Source organism: Pipra filicauda, unplaced genomic scaffold (assembly GCF_003945595.2).
Source record: "Pipra filicauda isolate LSUMZ 115617 unplaced genomic scaffold, ASM394559v2 scaffold71_size5581439_pilon, whole genome shotgun sequence".
NCBI lineage: Eukaryota > Metazoa > Chordata > Aves > Passeriformes > Pipridae > Pipra > Pipra filicauda.
The window spans coordinates 1,465,978-1,488,976 of NW_024104887.1; the positions used below are offsets into that span (position 1 = coordinate 1,465,978).

Genomic DNA, 22,999 nt, shown 5'->3' on the forward strand with positions numbered 1-22,999 from the left:
ATAGGGAAGCTTTGAAACACTTTCCATCTGCACAAGATCTCATTTTAAATTGTCTTTTTTATCCTGTATCATGCAAAAAACGAAGTGAGGAAAGATGAATATATTTGCTTTCCTTCCATGCCAATGTTTTATTGCTTTTTTTTTTTTTTTAATTTTCCCCTTTAAGTTTGCATTCATTATTTCTGCTCCCTCGTGCAGCCCCGTGAAGGAGGATTTCAGCACATCACTGATGCTCTGATGAATGAAAGCTTCCCAAAAAAAAAAAAAAAAATATAACATATCAGTGAATATTGGGAGATCCCAGAGATGGGAATTAAAAATGTCAGAGCAATAAAGACTCGACTCGGCGTGGCAAACACGAAATAATGAAGCAGCTCAACTGGATTTTCGAGATCTGAATCACATCTTCATTGCAGAAACATCTGCAAAGAAAACATGTGCCAGAAAATGTGGGGGATTAAGGCCAAGGAGACAAAAATTAGGGAATAAAAGAGTGGTGAGGATGAAGGTTCACTTCCAAACCATTCCAGCAGCAACAATAAAATGGGATATTACAGAAGTTGTGCCTGTGCTTTAAAATCTGTGACTTTTCCCCATTCAAGGGAAGCAAAAACCTCCCTATTCAAATGTGTAACAACTGTATGAAAATCAGGAATAAACTAGTGAAAAACAGGCTCTTCAACCCTCAGCCAAATTCTTTTCCAGGAGAAAAAAAGAAGAAAAAAGATGAAAAGATATAGAGAATGTCCTGAGAGATGGGAAAGCTAAGAAGAGACTTCTTTAATACTCTCCTGCAAGGGAAACTGGAATATATAGGATGGTGGAAGGCTGAGAGGTGGGAATTGTTTCTTTAGGACTCACCAGAAAGCCCCAGTTTAGTTTTTACCACCAGTGTTTGATGTACAAACACCCCATAAAATGCTTTAAATCCTCTCTGTGGATTTATACATTAATTCCTCCAGGAGAAGGAGGGCAAAGAACCCACATTTAAATATTTTTCCATATAAAATTCCCCACATTTTTTCCTTCCTGGTGACAGGCAGAGCTGACCACAAACCAGCAAAGGAGCGTGAGGGAGTCTGAGGGTCCTTATCCCTCAAAAAGAGCATGGAATTATCTCACTGGGGCAAAAACAGCCCTCCAGGAGGAAACAGCAGCTCCTGCTCATCCCAGCCAGTCCAAATCCAGTTTTTTAGGATTGCACTAAACTGGGGAAGGCTGAGAAGGACATGGAGCAATGGGAGGAGCAGCTGGAAGGTCCAGGTAATTCCTCCCCTCATTCCCAGTGCTGTATCTTTGATATCCCATCAATTCTGCTCTGCAGGAAGGACGTGGAGCTGCTGGAGAGAGTCCAGAGGAGATCCTGGAGCTGCTCCAAGGGCTGGAGCCCCTCTGGAGCCAGGCTGGGAGAGCTGGGGGGGTTCCCCTGGAGAAGAGAAGGCTCCAGGGAGAGCTGAGAGCCCCTGGCAGGGCCTAAAGGGGCTCCAGGAGAGCTGGAGAGGGACTGGGGACAAGGGATGGAGGGACAGGACACAGGGAATGGCTTCCCACTGCCAGAGGGCAGGGAGAGATGGGATAGTGGGAAGGAATTCCTGGCTGGGAGGGTGGGGAGGCCCTGGAATAAAATTCCTAGAGAAGCTGTGGCTGCCCCTGGATCCCTGGAAGTGTCCAAGGCCAGGTTGGAGCAACCTGGGCTGGTGGAAGGTTTCCCAAAGTGGACACCAAAATAGATACAAAAAAAAAAAAAAAAGGCCTTACATCCCATTTTTCCCACTTTCCCCCATCATTCTTTGCTCCCGAGGTTTTCTTGGGAAAAGCAGCCTGGGGCTGTTTTCCATTGGCACAGGGGCTTCAGCTCTGAGTTCACCTTCCCGATGAAGAGGGACTTTTCACCAGGAACTGGAGTGAGAGGACACAGGGAATGGCTTCCCACTGCCAGAGGGCAGGGACAGATGGGAGATTGGGAAGGAATTCCTGGCTGGGAGGGTGGGGAGGGGCTGGAATGGAATTCCCCGAGAAGCTGTGGCTGCCCCTGGATCCCTGGAAGTGTCCAAGGCCAGGTTGGGATCCCTGATCTAGTGGAAGGTGTCCCTGCCCATGGCAGGGGGTGGGATGATGTATCTTTAAGGTCTCTTCCAACCCAAACCGGTTTGGGATTCCAGGATTTCAACCTGGATGGGAAAGAATTAAGGGAACTCCACAGGAGGAGAACTGAGACATAATAAAACAACTCCACAAATATTCCACATCATCTCCAGGGACATCAACGGGGATCTGGGAGGAAGATCTTGGGGCTGCAGGAGCTTCTTCCCCCCTAGAACTGCTCTTGTGTCACACAGGAGACTGGAATTGCTCCAGGGAATATTCCCAGCACGGGATAAACTTGTTTCTGTGACCCAACTGCCTCCCCCTCGCCACAAAGCTGCTCCAGTGGAAGAGCAGCCAAAATCCAGGGATATTTCCTGGAAATGGAGCTGCAAACCGAGATTTAAGTGGATCTCTGAGCAAAGGGAATGGTTGTTTACCCATAAATCCCAGACCAACCTTTTCATCCTGGAATGAGAGATTTTCTCTGCACAGCCTGGGTCTCCTTTCTACCACCCAATAAAAATATATAAGAAATAAAATAAAATCTTCAGCTTCTCTGTGTGCTAAATCCGTCAGATAAAACTTTCTCTCTCCCTGACTTCCACATTATATTCAGGATTCTTTCAACATCAACCTGACCTTTTGCCCCACCTTCTTCTCCTCCAGCTGTGCAGCCTGTGTCCATGAGGAGGTGGGAAAGCAAGAGGAATACAAAAATACATTTTCAGTGAAAGAATTAGGACTTTTTTTCCCTAAAACATGCTAAATTGTCCTCTGGGAAGGAGCAGCCAAAGCTTTCTTGCAGGAAATCTGCTTCTTTAAATGAAAATATTTCATTTCTACCTTATTTTCCTTCCTTGTAAAAGGAGAAAGTGTCCTCCAGAAGCCAAGGAAAAAAAAAAAATTTCCTAGGAGTCAAGCATAAAAGCTTTTTTTCTTCAAAGAAGAAAGATGAGATGGACTTTTAAAGAGGCACTTCCAGAGAAAAGAAACAAAGAGTTCAAGTCTGGGATGAATTTCTGAAGCGGTTTCTTCTCCCGGTGGCTCAGCGAGGATACGATTCCCAGGGAAATGAGGGTGTTTGTTTGAACCTGGTGTGAGAAATGAGGATTGTCAGGAAGAGCTGGGAGAGCAGAACACGTCTGAGACACGGGAAATAAAGGACAGAAAGTTGTCTGCTAAAAAAAAAATCATCCCTAATTTAAGAGCTTTCCAGAAGAAACTAAAAAAAGGAAACCGAGGAGATGAGGGGAGAAGTTCCGAGGGATGGAGGGACAGGACACAGGGAATGGCTTGGAGTTGGAAAAGGGGGGATTTAGGTGGGATAGTGGGAAGGAATTCCTGGCTAGGAAGGTGGGGAGGTCCTGGAATAGAATTCCCAGAGAAGCTGTGGCTGCCCCTGGATCCCTGGAAGTGTCCAAGGCCAAGTTGGAGCAACCTGGGCTGGTGGAAGGTGTCCCTGTTGGAACTGGATGATCTTTAAGGTCCCTCCTAACCCAACCATTCCATGAATTTAGGATTCTGGGAACAGTTCTGCTCTGGAGGAGATTCAGAAGGAATTTGCAGCCGCTCCCGGCCTGGAGATTTGCAGTTCCAATGTCCCACAATTAGCTCAGGAGGCAGAATTCCTGCCATGAATCCAGGGAGAGCTGAGAGCCCCTTCCAGGGCTTAAAGGGGCTCCAGGAGAGCTGGAGAGGGATTTGGGACAAGGGATGGAGGGACAGGACACAGGGAATGGCTTTAAACTGAAAAGTGTAGATTTACGTGGGATGTTGGGAAGGAATTCTTGTCTGGGAGGGTGGGGAGACCCTGGAAAAGAATTCCCAGAGAAGCTGTGGCTGCCCCTGGATCCTTGGAAGTGTCCAAGGAAAGGTTGGAGCAACCTGGGCTGGTGGAAGGTGTCCCTGCTCATGGCAGGGTTTGGAATGGATGGGTTTTAAGTCCTTTCCAACCCAAACCACTCCCTGATTCCATAAGAATCTCCCTGGATTCTCTAAGAATCTTTCCAAGAGCAGCTGTCGATGGAACAGGAACTTTGGCAACACCGAACCACCTTTTATTTTCCTTCTCTCCACACTTCCCACCTTCACATATTTCGACACCAACCCCCAGATTTTCCCAGGTTTGTCTCAGCTCTGGAATTGCTCAAGGATCTGAGGAATTCCCAGCCTGGTTTAGCACGACCCAGGAGAGCTTTTGACGGAGTTGGTGCAGCACCACCCCCCTCACATTCCCAAAATTCCAGCAGAATTCCCTCTGCCCCTCCAGGAGTCACTAAAACCAACAGCAGGACGAAATGGAGCTGGATGGAAATGCTGCTCCTGGAGGATATTCCCGGAGCTCCAGGATTTTCCTGGAGGCCGAAATTTTCCATTAGGCTCTTGATCCAAACCTAAGATGGAAAACAACTTTGATTTGGTTTTTATTCTTCAGCTTTAAAAGCCGAGACGCTTTCAAATTTTTTTTATTTTTTTTCAAATATGTATTTTTAAATATATATTTTTTAAATAGGTATTTTAAAACGCAGTCAAGGGTTTCCTCCAAAAACTTAAAGTGTTTCCATCTTGCTCTAAAATGATAGTTTTGCTTTCAAAAGGAACATCATCTGTTTCCCACAGATTTGTTTGTGACAGTTACCGAATTCGGGGAGAAAATTGCCTTTTTTTATGGAATTTCGCTAAATAAAAGTTCAGGAAAACAAACAAAACCCAATTTGAGAGAAAATGTTGGTTTGGTTTTCAAATTCTTTTTGTTTTGGAGTCTCTGAGCCAAAGAGAATCCAAACCCTCCCAAAATTCCAGCTCAGAGTTCTTGCCATGGACACATGACATGGGTTTGACAGAGAAAATATTCAATAAATAGAAATTAATCGAAATTAATCAGAAAATTCCAGTTAAAAAAGGGACAAAATTCCCATTAAAAAAAAGGACAAAATTCCCTAAAACTACTTGGAAATATCAATTTTTAATATTTTCAATTTTTGTGAGTTTTTTGTGAGCTCCCAGGTACTAAATCCTGGAGGAAAAGGGTTTTTTTCTATGGAATTTCACTAAATAAATGTTCACTAAAACAAACAAACCACAATTTGATTGAAAATGTTGGTTTAGTGCTTTGGATTCTTTTTGTTTTGGAGTCTCTGAGCAAAAGAGACTCCAAATCCCTCCCAAAATTCCTGCCCGGAGTTCTTGCCATGGACACACAACATGGGATTGACAGAGGAAATATTCAATAAATAGAAATTAATCGAAATTAAAGCAGAAAATTCCAGTTAAAAAAAGGACAAAATTCCCATTAAAAAAAGGACAAAATTCCCCAAAGCTACTCGGAAATATCACTTTTTAATATTTTGATTTTCTCTGCCTAAAATCAGGAATTAGGGAGGGTCTAATCCAGGGATGCTGAGGGGAGGGAGAAGGGTTTTTATGGAATCATGGAATCACGGGATGGTTTGGCTTGGAAGGGATTTTAAGGATCATCCAGTCCCACCCCCTTCCACCAGCCCAGGGATCCCAATCCTGGACACCTCCAGCGATCCAGGGGCAGCCACAGCTTCTCTGGGAATTCCATCCCAGCCCCTCACTGCCCTCCCAGCCGGGAATTCCTTCCCAAAATCCCACCTAACCCTTCCCTCTCTCAATTTGAAACCATCCCTCCATTCCAAACCCTGCTTGGCCCACACGGACTCATTAAAATTCATTACAATTCATTAATTGTCATTAATTACAATTCATTAGCAATTACCACCTCATTCTGTGATTATCCCTAAAAGATTTCCCACTTTTCTGGTATTTTACAGCTTTTTCAGGCAAATCATGAAGCCAAACACCCCCATCAGGCAAGAGAACCCCCCAAAAACCAACTGGGGAATTCCAGTTCCAGAACCAAGGCACAAAAAGTTGATTTAATTTTAATTCCTTTTCGTGCATTTATTGCAGGAGATTTTCAAGGCTTTCCCCTTTTTCTGTCAGCCCTGGTGTCCAACTGCACTGCAATCCCAATATTCCATATTTTTCACTGCGATCCCAACACTCCATATTTTTTTATCACAATCACAATATTTCATATTTTCCACTGCAATCCCAATATTCCACATTTTTCACTCCAATCCCAATACTCCACATTTTTCACTGCAATCCCAATGCTCCATATTTTTGTTCACAATCCCAATATTCCATATTCTTCACTGTAATCCCAATCCCTCATATTTTCCACTGCAATCCCAATACCTCATATTTTTCATCACAATCCCAATATTCCACATTTTCCACTGCAATACCAACACTCCACATTTTTCACTGTGATCCCAATACTCCATATTTTCCCTGCAATCCCAATACTCCACATTTTTCATTCCAATCCCAACACTTCATATTTTTCACTGCAACTCAATCCTCCATATTTTCCACTACAATCCCTATACTCTTGTATTTTCCCTGCAATTCCAACACTCCATATTTTTCACTCCAATCCCAACACTCCATATTTTTCACTGCAATCCCAATATTCCATATTTTTCACTCCAATCCCAACACTCCATATTTTTCACCACAATCCCAATACTTCCTACTTTTCACCACAATCCCAACACTCCATATTTTTCACTGTGATCCCAATTTTCCATATTTTCCACCGTGATCCCAACACTCCACATTTTCCACTGCAATCCAAACACTCCACATTTTTCACTGCAATCTCAATACTCCCTATTTTTCACTGCAACCCAACATTCCATATTTTTCACCACAACCCAACCCCTCATATTTTCACCACAATCCCAATACTTCCTACTTTTCACTGCGATCCCAATACTCCATATTTTTCACTGCAATCCCAATACTTCATATTTTTAATCACAATCCCAATACTTCATATTTTTTATCACAATCCCAATATTTCATATTCTTCACTGCAATCCCAATACCTCATATTTCCACTGCAATCACAACACTCCATATTTTTTACTGCTATTCCAGTACTCCACATTTCCCCTGTAATCCCAATACTCCATATTTTTCACTGCAACCCAATAACTCATATTTTTCACCACAATCCCAATACTCCATAATTTTCAACAATCCCAATATTCCATATTTTTCACCACAATCCCAATATTCCATATTTTTCATCACAATCCCAATACTCCATATTTTTCATCACAATCCCAATACTCCATATTTTTCATCACAATTCCAATACTCCATAATTTTCAACAATCCCAATATTCCATATTTTTCATCACAATCCCAATACTCCATATTTTTCATCACAATCCCAATACTCCATATTTTTTGCCACAATCCCAATACTTCCTACTTTTCACCAAAATCCCAACACTCCATATTTTTCACTATTATCCCAATATTCCATATTTTCGACTATTATCCCAATATTCCATATTTTCCACTGCTATCTCACGACTCCATATTTTTCACCACAATCCCAATACTTCCTATTTTTCACTGCAATCCCAATATTCCACATTTTTCACTGCAATCCCAATCCCTCATATTTTCCACTGTGGTCCCAACCCTCCATATTTTCCACTGTGATCTCAACACTCCATGTTTTTCACTGTGATCTCAATATTCCACATTTTTCCACCGGGATCCCAATACTCCACATTAGACCTTCCCCCTGTGACAAATCCTCCTCTGATTTCCAAGCAGGTCGAGTCGCACCCGATTTTCTTCCATCTTATCCAAAATATTGTGATTTATTTAAAGCCACTTCCCTGCAGGAGCAGCCTCGTCGACCTTCCCGAGCCTTCCCACCACAAATATCCCCCAAAGCCACCAAAAATCCACCCTAAAACCGCCCAAAACTGGACTCCTCCCGAGCCGCTCGAACTGGGACACCAGAAGTTGAGCAAAACAAGAAATCCAACAAGGAAGTGAGAATTCCCGAGGTTTCCCATTGTCTCCAGCCCGAATTCAATTTAAACTGCCCCTGCATTAAAATCTAAAATCCAAAAGTCTGGGTCTAAAATCTTGGGCTGGGACCCCAAGAAGGTGTTGAAGAGCTGACAAAGGATAGAGAGAAAAGCCCCAGGACTCATCAAAATAACAGAAATACGGAATAGAATTCAAGGGATCAGCTCAGCAAACGTGGGATGTTGAAGGGATGGAGATGTGAGGAGGTGTAAACCCCAAACTGACCCTAAAAACCATTGATTAGCCCAAGTTTCCACTGTGATCCCAATATTCCATATTTTTCACTATCATCCCAATATTCCGTATTTTCCACTGTGATCCCAACACTCCACATTTTCCACTGCAGTCCAAACACTCCATATTTTCCTCTGCAATCCCAACACTCCACATTTTTCACTGCAATCCCAACACCCCATATTTTTCACTGCAACCCAACATTCCATATTTTTCACCACAACACAATAGCTCATACTTTCACCGCAATCCCAATACTTCATAATTTTCACTGTAATCCCAATACTCCATATTTTTCACTGCACCCCAATAACTCACATTTTTCACCGCAATCCCAATCCTCCATATTTTTCATCACAATCCTGATCCTCCATATTTTTCACTGCAATCCCAATACTCCATATTTTTCACTGTGATCCCAGTACTTCATATTTTTCACCACAGTCCCAATACTTCCTACTTTTCACCACAATCCATATTTCCCACTATGATCCCAATATTCCATATTTTCCACTGTGATCCCAATCCTCCATATTTTTCACTGCAATCCCAACACTTCATATTTTTCACCACAATCCCAACACTCCATATTTTCCACTGTGATCCCAATATTCCACATTTTCTGCTGTTACCTCAATCCTCCATATTTTTCACTGCAATCCCAACACTCCATATTTTTCACCGCAACCCAATCCCTCATTTTTTCACCGCAATCCCAACACTCCATATTTTCCGCTGTGATCCCAATATTCCACATTTTCCACTGTGATCTCAATCCTCCACATTTTTCACTGCAATTCCAATATTCCATATTTTTCATCACAATCCCAGTACTCCATATTCTTCACTGCAATCTCAATCCCTCCTATTTTCCAATGCAATCCCAATCTCTCCTATTTTTCGCTGCAATCCCAATCCCTCATATTTTTCATCACAATTCCAATATTCCACATTTTCCACTGCAAGCCCAACACTCCATATTTTCCACTGTGATCCCAATATTCCACATTTCCACTGCAAGCCCAATACTCTATATTTTTCACTGCAACCCAATACGTCATATTTTCCACTGTGATCCCAATATTCCACATTTTCCACTGTGATCTCAATCCTCCACATTTTTCACTGCGATCCCAATACTCCATATTTTTCATCACAATCCCAGTACTCCATATTCATCACTGTAATCCCAATATTCCATATTTTCCACTATGATCCCAATACTCCATATTTTTCATCATAATCCCAATATTCCATATTCTTCACTGCAATCCCAGTCCCTCATATTTTCCACTGCAACCCCAATCTCTCATATTTTTCAGCACAATCCCAATCTCTCATATTTTTCAGCACAACCCCAATACTCCACATTTTTCACTGCGATCCCAATACTCCACATTTTTCACTGCAATCCCAATACTCCACATTTTTCACTGCAAGGCCAATAACTCACATTTTTCAACACCGTCCCACTATTCCGTATTTTTCACTACAATCCCTCTCGTCGCAACACCAGCAGTTGAGCCAAACACCCCCTAACCCCCGGAGCTGAGAATTCCCAAGTTTTACTCACAGTAGACGTCCACCCGGATGGATTTGATGGCGGGAGAGCCGAGGCCGTTCTCGGCCTTGCAGTAGTAACGTCCCCCCTGGTGCCTCTGGATGTTGGAGATCCGAAGGGTCTCGTTGAACACGCTCGAGTCCTGGAATCTGTCCGAGGCACTTCCCGCTGTTTTCGTCCACCTGATCTGAGCAAAGCACCGGAAAACAGCGTTACCCGGGGGCTGGAGGAGGGAGGAGGGGGGAGAGCTCCGGGATTTCTCCCACCAAACCCGTGGAGCACTCGGGGGAACTTCTCCAGAGCTCAAGAGCTCACACAAATGACATCTAAAAATACCTATTAAACAAATATATATAAATATACGAATATATAAAAATAAATATTATATAATTATATACATATAAATATATTAATATATAAATATATTAATAAATATATATTTTTTCCCCTGCAATCCCACCACTCCATATTTTTCGCCACAATTCCAATACTTCATATTTTTCACTCCAATCCCAATACTCCACATTTTTCACTGCAGTCCCAACATTCCATATTTTTCCCTGCAATCCCACCACTCCATATTTTCCACCACAATCCCAATTCTTCTGACTTTTCACTGCAATCCCAATGCTCCACATTTTCCCTGCAATCCCACCACTCCATATTTTTCCCCACAATCCCAATACTCCACATTTTCCCTGCAATCCCAGTACTCCATATTTTTCAACACAATCCCAATGCTCCATATTTTTCACCATAACCCAACATTCCATATTTTTTACTGTGATATATATGTATAAAAATATAAATATATATAAATATATAAATATATAAATATATATCTATATATATTTTCCCTGCAATCCCACCACTCCATATTTTTCCCCACAATCCCAATATTCCATATTTTCCCTGCAATTCCAGTACTCCATATTTTTCAACACAATTCCAATACTCCATATTTTTCACTGCAACCCAACATTCCATATTTTTCACTGTGATATATATGTATATAAATAAAAATACATATAAATATATATATATTTTTCCCCGCAATCCCACCACTCCATGTTCTCCACCACAATCCCAATACTTCCTACTTTTCACTCCAATCCCAATACCCCACATTTTACACTCTGATCCCACTACTCCATATTTTTCACCACAATCCCAATACTCCATATTTTTTACTGCAATCCCAACACTCCATACTTTTACTGCAACCCAACATTCCATATTTTTCACTGTGAGATATATATAAATATAAATATATATAAATATATAAATAAATAAATAAATAAATATTTTTTTCCCTGAATTCCCACCACTCCACATTTTTCGCTGTAATCCCAACACCCCATATTTTTCACCACAATTCCAATACTCCATGTTTTTTACCACAATTCCAATACTCCATATTTTTTGCCACAATCCCAATATTCCATATTTTTCACGACAATCCCAATACTCCACATTTTTCACTCCAATCCCAATGCTCCATATTTTTCACCGCAACCCAACATTCCATATTTTTCACTGTGATATATATGTATATAAATATAAATATATAAATATATAAATACATAAATATATAAATAAATATATATTTTTTTCCCTGCAATCCCACCACTCCATATTTTCCACCACAATCCCAATACTCCACATTCTTCACTGCAATCCCAATACTCCATATTTTTCCCCACCATCCCAATGCTTCCTACTTTTCCCTGCAATCCCAATGCTCCACATTTTTCACTCCAATCCCAACGCTCCACATTTTTCACTCCAATCCCTACACTCCATATTTTCCACCACAACCCAACATTCCATATTTTTCCCTGTGAGATATACGTATATAAACCCGGGCCGGGGCCTCTCCACTCTCCCAGCCAGGAATTCCTTCCTTAAAAACCGGGAATTCTGTCCTTACTGGAAGAGATTTCGCTGCAGGCCATCGATAGGCAACAGTGGGGCGAAAACATCACTTCCTATTTATTTCAGGTGGTAACACCTCAAATGTTGGGCTTGAAAACACCTTCAGATAAAAATATTGGGCTTTGCCCAAAACTTCTCACATGGAATATTAGAGTGGAAAACAAGACAAATCCAAGCAAGCCCCGTTTGCTGTGGAAAAGTGATGAGTGGGGTTGGAAAGCTGGAAATGGTGTGAAAGCAACTCAGAGCTGGAGAGGATTTGGTTTCCAAAAGGATTTAGACCGGCTGGGAGAGCTGGGGGGGTTCCCACCTGGAGAAGAGAAGGATCCAGGGAGAGCTGAGAGCCCCTTGCAGGGCCTAAAAGAACCTGGTTGAGCTTGCAGCCAGAAATAAAACCAGGATTAAGGGAGGGATTAAGGACCTGGGAAGCCAAGGCTGAGGAAATCGTGGCAATGGAGCAACAATGAACTGAGGTGATTTCCAAAGGGAAGCAAAGAGAGCTGGAAAGCAGGGAATATTTAAAACTGGGCAGAGGGCAGGGTTAGATGGGATATTGGGAAGGAATTCCTGGCTGGGAGGGTGGAGAGGCCCTGGAAAAGAATTCCCAGAGAAGCCCCTGGATCCCTGGAAGTGTCCAAGGCCAGGTTGGAGCAACCTGGGCTGGTGGAAGGTGCCCCTGCCCATGGCAGGGGTGGAATGGGATGATCTTTAAGATCCCTTCCAACCCCAACCAGTCTGGGATTCCATGATTTCTTCACATCCTTTACATCTTCTCTATTAAATCCAGACATTCTTTCCACAGGATTTCAAGTCCCACAATTACTGGTGAAAGAATTCCTGGTTGGACAATCCTCAGAGCCACAGCTTCCCAGCCCTGGGATGGGGGAATATCCATTCGATGGGTATTCCCATTAATGGGAATCCATCAAGGGTGGAGCCAGGCTGGGAGAGCTGGGGGGGTTCCCCTGGAGAAGAGAAGGCTCCAGGGAGAGCTGAGAGCCCCTGGCAGGGCCTAAAGGGGCTCCAGGAGAGCTGGAGAGGGACTGGGGACAAGGCCTGGAGGGACAGGACACAGGGAATGGCTTCCCAGTGCCAGAAGGACAACTGGTGTCCTCCTGATCCCACACACCCCCTCACACTCGAGCAGCCTGGCAGGGAAAAGCACAATTTTTTTCCTCCTCTAAGTACAGGCAGTCAGTGACAGGAACTGTGAACAGGCAGGACGTGAGAATCCTGAGTCTGTGCCAGAGATCACAAAGAAATTGCTATTTTCCAGCTTATTGCTGTAACACATCGGGGGGAAAAAAAACCAAAATAACTTCCTTTTATTCTCCAAGAGAGGAAAAATTGTGGTTATTAATTAAAGAGAACAAGCAGCATTAACACCACGAAGCTACAAGGAAACAAGTCCTGCAGGAGAATTTCAGGGCTTTGTTCAGGGGTCAGAGCAGTGCTGGAGTCTGGGGGTGACTCCAAAATAGGAAGTTAAAATAAATTTATAGGGTCGAGAAGAATAAAGGGCTCAACAGGTGATAACAGGAGAAAAACTGGATCTAAGCCGACACAATTCCTTCACCTCTGAGCTTCCTGAACTTCTGCAGGATGGATGATTTATATCCATGTGTTTACCAGGTGATGGAATCCTGGAATGGTTTGGGTGGGAAGGGACCTTAAAACCCATCCATTGCCACCAAAAAGTTGATTTTTGATGTATAAAGCAGCAAATAACCAAATCAGGAATCTCACATCGTCTCCACCCCGAATTCAATTTAATCTCCCCCTGCATTAAAATCTAAAATCCAAAAGTCTGGGTCTAAAATCTTGGGCTGGGACCCCAAGAAGGTGTTGAAGAGCTGACAAAGGATAGAGAAAAGCCCCAGGACTCATCAAAATAACAGAAATATAGAATAGAATTCAAGGGATCAGCTCAGCAAACGTGGGATGTTGAAGGGATGGAGATGTGAGGAGGTGGTAAACCCCAATTTGATCCTAAAAACCATTTATTAGCCCAAATTTTTCTGGCACAACCTGTAAGATTCATAGAACATAACCCAGTTTTACCCAAATTTGGGGGTGCCACCTCTGGAACCCAGAGGTGATGCCTTCACCCACTTTGGGGTGGGATGTTGAAGAGATGGAGATCTGAAGAGATGTAAAACCTCAAACTGACCCTAAAAACCCTTTATCAACCCAAAGTTTGCTGGCACAACCTTTCAAAACCCACTTTTACCCAAATTTGGGGGTGTCACCAACCTCTAGTACCTAGAGGCGATGCCTTCACCCAGTTTGGGGTGGGATGTTGGAAGAGATGGAGATCTGAGGAGGTGTAAACCCCAATTTGACCCTAAAAACCATTTATTAACCCAAGTTTTGCTGGTACAACTTTTGAGAAACCACCTTTACTCAAATTTGGGGGATGTCACCAAGCCCTGGAACCCAGAGGTGATGCCTTCACCTGCTTTGGGGTGGGATGTTGAAGAGATGGAGATCTGTGGGGGTGTAAAACTCCAAAATGACCCTAAAAACAATTTATTAGCCCAAGTTTTGCTGGTACAACCTTTCAAACCCCACTTTTACCCAAATTTGGGGGTGTCACCAACCCCTAGAACCCAGAAGTGATTCCTGCACTCAGTTTGGGGCGGAATCTTGGGGAAGGATGGAGATCTGAAGAGGTGTAAACCCCAAACTGACCCTAAAAACCATTAATTAGCCCAAGTTTTGCTGGTACAACTTTTAAGAAACCACTTTTACCCAAATTTGGGGGTGTCACCAACCCCTAGAACCCAGAGGTGATGCCTTCACCCAGTTTGGGGTGGGATCTTGGAGGGGGATGGAGATCTGAAGAGGTGTAAACCCCAAATTGACCCTAAAAACCATTTATTAGCCCAAAGTTTGCTGGCACAACCTTTCAAATTCCACTTTTACCCAAATTTGGTCGTGTCATCAACCCCTGGAACCCAGAAGGGATGCCTTCACCCACTTTGGGGTGTTGGAGGTAGATGGAGATCTGAAGAGGTGTAAACCCCAATTTGACCCTAAAAACCATTTATTAGCCTAAGTTTTGCTGGCACAACCTGTAAGGTTCATAAAACATAACCCAGTTTTGCCCAACTTTGGGGATGTCACCTCTGGAACCCAGAGGTGATGCCTGCACCCAGTTTGGGGTGGAATGTTGGAAGAGATAAAGGTCTGAGGAGGTGTAAACCCCAATTTGACCCTAAAAACCATTTATTAGCCCAAGTTTTGCTGGCACAACCTTTCAACCCCCACTTTTACCTAAATTTAGAAGTGTCACCAACCCCTAGAACCCAGAGGTGATGCCTGCACCCAGTTTGGGGTGGGATGTTGGAGGAGGACAGAGATCCGAGGATCACGAGCAGCAGTGGGAAAGCAGAAGCCACCAGTTCCCACAGCAACTCGTCTCCCCGAGGAGCAGAAAAAAAAAGGCCTAAAAAGGTGTTTCTGTCATTAAACTCAGCCTGGAGTCTAAACAGAGAGAGGCAAAAGCCACTGTTGAACGGGGACTTCCTGCTTTAAATTCGCTCTTCACAACAAAATCACAGTTCAAAGTGACAAAGCCATCGTGAAACCCAGGCAGGTTAAATTGAGGCTGGTTTTTTTCTCCTCTCATAACAACTTTTCCAGGGATTTTCTGCTTCTCATGGTCTCTGTCTCTTCCCATTTCGCTCTCCCGTGGGAGAAACGAAATATCTTCACAAAGCACACCCAAAATGCTGTCAGGGGGTGACACCAACTCGGCTGATCGAGGCAGAAGCAAATGTTTCTCCTCAAGTGCTTCAGGAACACAAAGCCTGGCTACATTTCCTGCTACAAAATCCTTAGGGGAGGGATTTTTGGGGGGCAGAAATGCAGATTTTAGGCTGAATGACGAGTGTCATAAATAAAGGTGGCTGCCAGTGAGGGAACAAAAAGCAGCAGGGGCTGGGAATGGAACTGCAAAAAGAATGGATTTCTGGGGTGGAGCAAGATCAGAAAGGAAATTAAACCTATTTTCCTTCTGTGTGAAAAGCGAAAAAAACCCCAACAGTTTGGGTTGTAAAAGGTGGTTGTGCCTCATCCAATCTGGGAATCATTTAGGTTGGAAAAGCCCTTGGAGATCATCAAGTCTGACCCAGCACTGCCAAGGCCACCACTGCCCCATGTCCCCACGTGCCACATCCACAGGGCTCGGAAATCCCTCCAGGGATGGGGATTCCACCCTGTGCCAGGGCTGGACAGCCCTTTCCAGGGAGATATTTTACCTGATATCCAACCTAAACATCCCAAAATCAGGGAGTCACAGAGGTTGGAAAAGCCCTCCCAGCCCATGGATCCCCCCTGTGCCCGATGCCCACCTTGTCCCCCAGCCCAGAGCACTGAGTGCCACGGCCAGGCCTTCCTGGGACACCTCCAGGGCTGGGCACTCCAAACCTCCCTGGGCAGCCCCTGCCAAGGCCTCACCACCCTTTCCAGGAGGAAATTCCTCCTCCTGTCCCACCTGAGCCTCCCCTGGCACAGCTGGAGGCCGTTCCCTCTCCTCCTGTCCCTTGTTCCCTGGCAGCAGAGCCCGACCCCCCCCCGGCTCCCCCCTCCTGTCAGGGGGTTGCAGAGCCAGAAGGTCCCCCCTGAGCCTCCTTTTCTCCAGGCTGAGCCCCCCCAGCTCCCTCAGCTGCTCCAGCCCCTTCCCAGCTCCCTTCCCTGCCCTGGACATGCTCCATCCAGCCTCTCCATGTCTTTCTTTGTGAGGGTCCCAAAACTACCCAAGCACAGCCTCCAGAGACTCCAGTGCCAAGTTTCACCCATTCCTAATTCTTTGCTCCTCCAGGAGCACGCCCAGCTCTGCCAACTTCCTCCAGCCTCTCCCAACCTTCCCACCCTCACTGTGCCCTCCTGCACTAACCCAGGCTCATTTTTGGCTTCACCAAATTAAATCCACCATCAGAAAACCCCATTTTTAAAGGGCTCTTTTCTCACCCCCTCGTCCTCTGCAAACACCCCCAGGATTATTGATTTCCTACCCTGCAGCAGCAGCTCTTTGCTTAAACCTGCTCCAATTTTAAAAACTCCATAAAACATAATCCACGAAAACCACGTTGTCCTTCAGACACCTCTGAGAGCAGAGCTGGTGCATTGAGAGGATCTGGGGAAAATATTGGGAGCTGGTGGTCATTTATTTTCCCATCAGACCTTAGTGGTGTTTCCAGCAGCACATCCCTCCGGGATTGAAGATGAACCCCCATTTTTTCCACATTAAACCCTAAATCCCAGTGATCCAATAAATCAACTCTGCTTCATCTTCCTTCCACAGGAACCAATGTGGAATTCCACTCAACATTCCCACTGAGCCCAAAACCAGAGTGAGACCTTATTGACATTTCCATCAGCACATCCCTCTGGGACTGAACCCCCACCTCATTTCCAGCTGTCCTTCCAAGTTGTCCTTCAGACACCTCCAACTGCAGAGTTGGTGCATTGAGATAATCTGGGAAAATCCCTAAATATTGGGAGCTGATGGGCACCAAACTCTGCCTTTATGTTCCCATTGGTGTTTCCACCAGCACCCCCCTCTGGGATTGAAGATGATCCCCCTCATTTCTTTCCAAATTAAACCCTAAATCTCAATGATCCAATAAATCAGCTCTGCTTCATCTTCCTTCCACAGGAATGCACATGGAATTCCACCCAACACTCCCATTGAGCCCAAAATGAGGGTGAGACCTTCATGTGTTTCCACCACCACCTCCCTCTGGGATTGAAGATGAACCCCCACTTCCTTCCAAATTAAACCCTAAATCTCAGTGATCCAATAATCAGCTCTGATTCATCTTCCTTCCACAAGAACCAACACTCACACACCTGGAATTCCACCCAACACTCTCCCTGAGCCCAAAATGAGGGTGAGACCCTACTGACATTTCCATCAGCACAGCCCTCTGGGACTGGACCCCCACCTCATTTCCAGATGTCCTTCCAAATTGTCCTTCAGACACCTCCAACTGCAGAATTGGTGCATTGAGAGGATTTGGGGAAAAATCCCTAAATATTGGAAGCTGATGGTCATTTATGTTCCCATCAGACCTTAGTGGTGTTTCCACCAGCACCTCCCTCTGGGATGGAAGATGAACCCCATTTTTTCCACATTAAACCCTAAATCTCAATGATCCAATAAATCAGCTCTGCTTCATCTTCCTTCCACAGGATGGAATTCCACCCAACACTCCCATTGAGCCCAAAATGAGAGTGAGACCTTATTGGTGCTTCCACCAGCACCTCCCTCTAGGACTGAAGAGGAACCCCCATTTTTTCCACATTAAACCCTAAATCTCAGTGATCCAACAAATCAGCTCTGCTTCATCTTCCTTCCACGGGAACCAGCTTGGAATTCCACCCAACACTCTCGCTGAACCCAAAATGAGAGTGAGAGCCTGAGACTGAACTTGTTTGAGCTGTGGTGACAAAGAAAGGAGGTGACATTTGGTTTCCCTTGGAAGGTGGGAGAACTGGGAAGGGGGAGAGCAGGGGGAAAAAAAGGGAGAAGAGAGGAAATCTTGCTGAGGGGGAGTTGGCAGCTCAGCTGAGGATGAAAAACAGCAACGAGGGCCCGGGCAAGAGCAGCAGCTGCTGAGAACGAGGCACAGACACTCCACCAAAGCCAGGATTCCTTGGAAAAGGTTTCTTATAAAATAAAAAATCAGAGCAACTGACTGGAATTATCACCCAGCAGGGTTTTTGTGTTTGGTTTTTCTTGCAAAAGAACCCTCCTTCCCTTTCAAATTGCAACACAGAATTGTGTCTGTGGCGGTCACGGATCGGTGACGAAGGCGACGACGTGAAGTTTGAGGCCCTGAATTCCTTCCAAAAAAAAAAAAAGAAAAAGAGAATATTCCTTTGTGGGAATTAAATCCATCCCTATCTGGTTACCGCAGTCGTCAGATACAACCTTTTCATCAGGCAATTCCAAAATATCAGAGGCTGGAAGAGTGAGCAAATCCTGACTCTACACTCTGGGTCCTGGCTGGGAGAAAGGATGAGTGACTCCTGGGCTCAGTCAGGGTGGAAATTCCCAGGTTTTTGCTTCAAAATGCAGTTCCAGGCACCAAAACCACCACTGTTGCCGTGTTTTGTTTTGTTTTGTTTTTCCTCTGTAAACTTATTTTCCCCTTGCAGAGGATGAAGAATTGGCAAAGTCTCCTTCGAGCAGTGAAAAGGTTTAAAACAATATTAAACAACCTTGGGAAAGGACCAAATCTCTCCTGGTCTGCACCTGGAAGAGTTTAAAAAGGTTCTGACAATTCCTTCAGCCAGGGCAAAGAAACTGGGCAGGTGTTTGGGTCCCACTGACTCGGAGATTGCAGCTTGGTTCCAATTCAGAGCCCGACAAGAAGGAAAAACTCTGCAAACTCCAGGGATCACAAATAGCATCATTCATGTCTTGTTGAGCTCTCCTGGCACACCTTTAAATGACTCCCACGAGTGCCAAGGAACAGGATCTGGGAACAGTTCCCACAGATCAAGAGGAATGCAAACAAGACAAGGAGGGGGACAAAAAAAGAACCTGGTTGAGCTTGCAGCCAGAAATAAAACCAGGATTAAGGGAGGGATTAAGGACCTGGGAAGCCAAGGCTGAGGAAATCGTGGCAATGGAGCAACAATGAACTGAGGTGATTTCCAAAGGGAAGCAAAGAGAGCTGGAAAGCAGGGAATATTTAAAACTGGGCAGAGGGCAGGGTTAGATGGGATATTGGGAAGGAATCCCTGGCTGGGAGGGTGGAGAGGCCCTGGAAAAGAATTCCCAGAGAAGCTGTGGCTGCCCCTGGATCCCTGGAAGTGTCCAAGGCCAGGTTGGAGCAACCTGGGACAGTGGAAGGTGTCCCTGCCCATGGCAGGGGTGGAATGGGATGATCTTTAAAATCCCTTCCAACCCCAACCAGTCTGGGATTCCATGATTTCTTCACATCCTTTACATCTTCTCTATTAAATCCAGACAGACTTTTCACAGGATTTCAAGTCCCAGAATTACTGGTGAAGGAATTCCTGGTTGGACAAACCCCAGAGCCACAACTTTCCAGCCCTGGGATGGGGGAATATCCATTCGATGGGTATTCCCATTAATGGGAATCCATCAAGGGTGGAGCCCCTCTGCTCTGGAGCCAGGCCAGGAGAGCTGGGGGGGTTCCCCTGGAGAAGAGAAGGCTCCAGGGAGAGCTGAGAGCCCCTGGCAGGGCCTAAAGGGGCTCCAGGAGAGCTGGAGAGGGACTGGGGACAAGGCCTGGAGGGACAGGACACAGGGAATGGCTTCTGCCAGAGGGCAGGGCAGGGAGAGATGGGAGATTGGGAAGGAATTCCTGGCTGGGAGGGTGGGGAGGGGCTGGAAGAGAATTCCCAGAGAAGTTGTGGCTGTCCCTGGATCCCTGGAAGTGTCCAAGGCCAGGCTGGGATCCCTGATGTAGTGGAAGGTGTCCCTGCTCATGGAATAGAGTTAGAACTAGATGACCATTAAATTCTTTCCAATCCATTCTATGATTCCATGATTTCAGGCTGATCAAGAAATTAAACTCCCCCGTGGTTTTATTGGGAATGACTGTCCCAGTCCCCCTCTCCAGCTCTCCTGGTTCCAGGGGGCTGCTGTCTCTCCACCAGGAATGTGTTTGCAGGGTTCCAAAAAGGCTTTGGAAGTGCTGGGGGAAGGAGGTCACCTCAACCCAAGCTGGGAATGCAGCACCAGGGCCAGTCAGGTGGGTGTTGGAGTCCCACTCTGGAGCTGGGAATGTCAAGCCCAGACTTGCCAAAGCCTCGGGAACCCCCAAAGGAGAGCAGAGAGAGCCCTGGGGAGCTGCAAATCACACCCCCCGGGGGGCTTTGACCAGGCCACTGCCCTCCTGAGCCCTGGGGGAGCTGCAAAGCTGCCAGGAATCCCCCCAGAGAATTCCCAGTGGCCCCAGAGCAGGACTGTCCCGTTCTGGGAAGGGAAACAGGACCAGCCTCAGGTTGGGCTGAAACCTGGTCCTTGTCCTTGGAATGCTTTGTGTGGGTTTGGTCCCCTTCCCTCCCAAACCAGCCCCTGCACTCTTTGGGGGTTGATCTTTCTCTTGTCCCCTTTGATTTTCCTTTCCCTGGTGGCCCTTGGAGGGTTGGTTGGAAGGCTGCAGAAGCAGCTCTGGGTTGGGGCAGGAGGAGCTGTTTTTCCAGGAGCTCCGATCCCTGGGAACGCTCCGGCCCCCTGAGCCCGGGGAGGTGGGTGGGTTTGGAACGAGGGCTGGTGCTGGGAGGTCTCACTGCTCAATTTGGCTTTTATCCTTCTCTTGTCACCTTTGATTTTCCTTATTCTCCTCCTGGAGAAGCAGCCCATGATGGGCAGTGCCACTGGATTGGCCTTTAAGGTCCCTTCCAACCCAAACCATTCCCACCCTTCTCTACTGGTTGGACAAATCTCTTCCCAGCTCCACCATTCCCATTCCCTCCCCATCTGGTGGCTCCTGGAATTTTCAGCCTGAAAGGGTTTTATTTAATTTTTATGGTGATTTTCCTTTCTTTGCCTGTCGTGCAACTTCCCTTGATTTTGCACCAGGTTTTTTTTTTTCCTTAATTAGGTATTTACCTCGTTAACATAATTGTCTTCAATTGCATAATTACTGTTCATATATGTAATCATTGGAACATGTAATTACACCTAATTACACCATTAAAACGTGCAAGTCATAAATATCTTTATCATTTTGATTGATAGACACGCAGGGAGGGGGGAAGGAAAAAAAATATCTGCCCTGTTATTTTTATCTCCTGGATCATGAAATCTGTGGGATGAAGAGGATTAAACTGATAACGTGGCTGTAATTAATTATAAGGACCTATCGAAATTATACCAAAGTTTTACCTTTGCAAGCAGAGGTAGAACAAGTGACAGCACTCAAAATTAAGGGGAAAAAATCAAAGGGCAAAATTGAAGGGCACAAATCAAGGGGCACAAATTAAAGAACAAAATTAAGGGGCAGAAATCAAGGGGCACAAATCAAGAGGGAAAATTAAGGGGTAAAAATTAAGGGGCAAAATTAAGGAGCACAAATTAAGGGGCACAATTCAAGAGGGAAAAATTATAGGACAAAAATTAAGGGGCAGAAATCAAGGGGAAAAAATCAAGAGGGAAAATTAAGGGGAAAAATTAAGGGGTAGAATAAGGGGCACAAATTAAGGGGTAAAAATTAAAGAGTAAAAATTAAGGGGCACAAATCAAGGGGCACAAATCAAGGGGGAAAAATTAAAGAGCAAAAATTAAGGGGTAAAAATCAAGAGGGAAAATTAAGGGGCAAAAATTAAGGGGCAAAAATCAAGAGGGAAAAATGAAAGGGGAAAAATTAAGGGGCACAAATTAAGGGGAAAAATTAAGGGACAAAATCAAGGGGCACAAATCAAGGGGCACAAATCAAGGGGCACAAATCAAGGGGCACAAATCAAGGGGCAAAAATCAAGGGGCACAAATCAAGGGGCACAAATCAAGGGGCACAAATCAAGGGGCACAAATCAAGGGGCACAAATCAAGGGGCACAAATCAAGGGGCACAAATCAAGGGGCAAAAATCAAGGGGCAAAAATAAGGGACAAAATTAAGGGGCAAAATTAAGGGGCACAAATTAAGGTGTAAAAATTTAGGGGCAAAATTAAAGCCCACAAATTAAGGGGCACGAATCAAGAGGGAAAAATTAAAAGGCAAAAATTAACGGTCACAAATTAAGGGGTAAAAATCAAGGGCGCAACTTAAGGGGCACAAATAAGGGAGAAAATTAAGGGACAAAATTAAGGGGTAAAATAATGGGCACAAATGAAGGGGAAAAATTAAGGGGCAAAAAAAAGGGGCAAAATTAAGGGGTAAAATTAAGGGTCAAAATTAAGGGGCACAAATCAAGAGGGAAAAATTAAGGGGAAAAAGTAAGGGGCACAAATTTAGGGGCAAAAATTAAGGGACAAAATCAAGGGGCAGAAATCAAGAGGGAATATTAAGGGGCACAAATTAAGGGGCACAAATAAGGGGCAAAAATCAAGAGGGAAAATTAGGGGAACAAATTAAGGGGCAAAAAAAAGGGGCAAAATTAAGGGGCAAAAATGAAGGAGCAAAAATGAAGGGATGTGGGGTTTTATTGCAGCAGCTGTGCTGGGTGTCCTGTAATTCAGCACCAGCCAAATACCTGGAGCACAGCAAATTAATTAGGACAGTTGGGTCTTTGTTTTTAATTACTTTTGGCTGGGAAGGGAAATA

The 22,999-nt window shown here is 44.8% G+C and overlaps 1 protein-coding gene across 1 annotated transcript in view; it reads right to left on the reverse strand.

Moving 5' to 3' along the window:
- The window catches only part of LOC113991046 (MAM domain-containing glycosylphosphatidylinositol anchor protein 2-like), a 189,988-nt gene that overhangs the window by 157,935 nt on the left and 9,054 nt on the right, over positions 1-22,999 (reverse strand). The window contains exon 3 of the mRNA XM_039389294.1: positions 9,827-10,001. Within this exon, the coding sequence (XP_039245228.1) occupies positions 9,827-10,001 (175 nt within the window). The remainder of the gene's footprint in view (positions 1-9,826; positions 10,002-22,999) is intronic.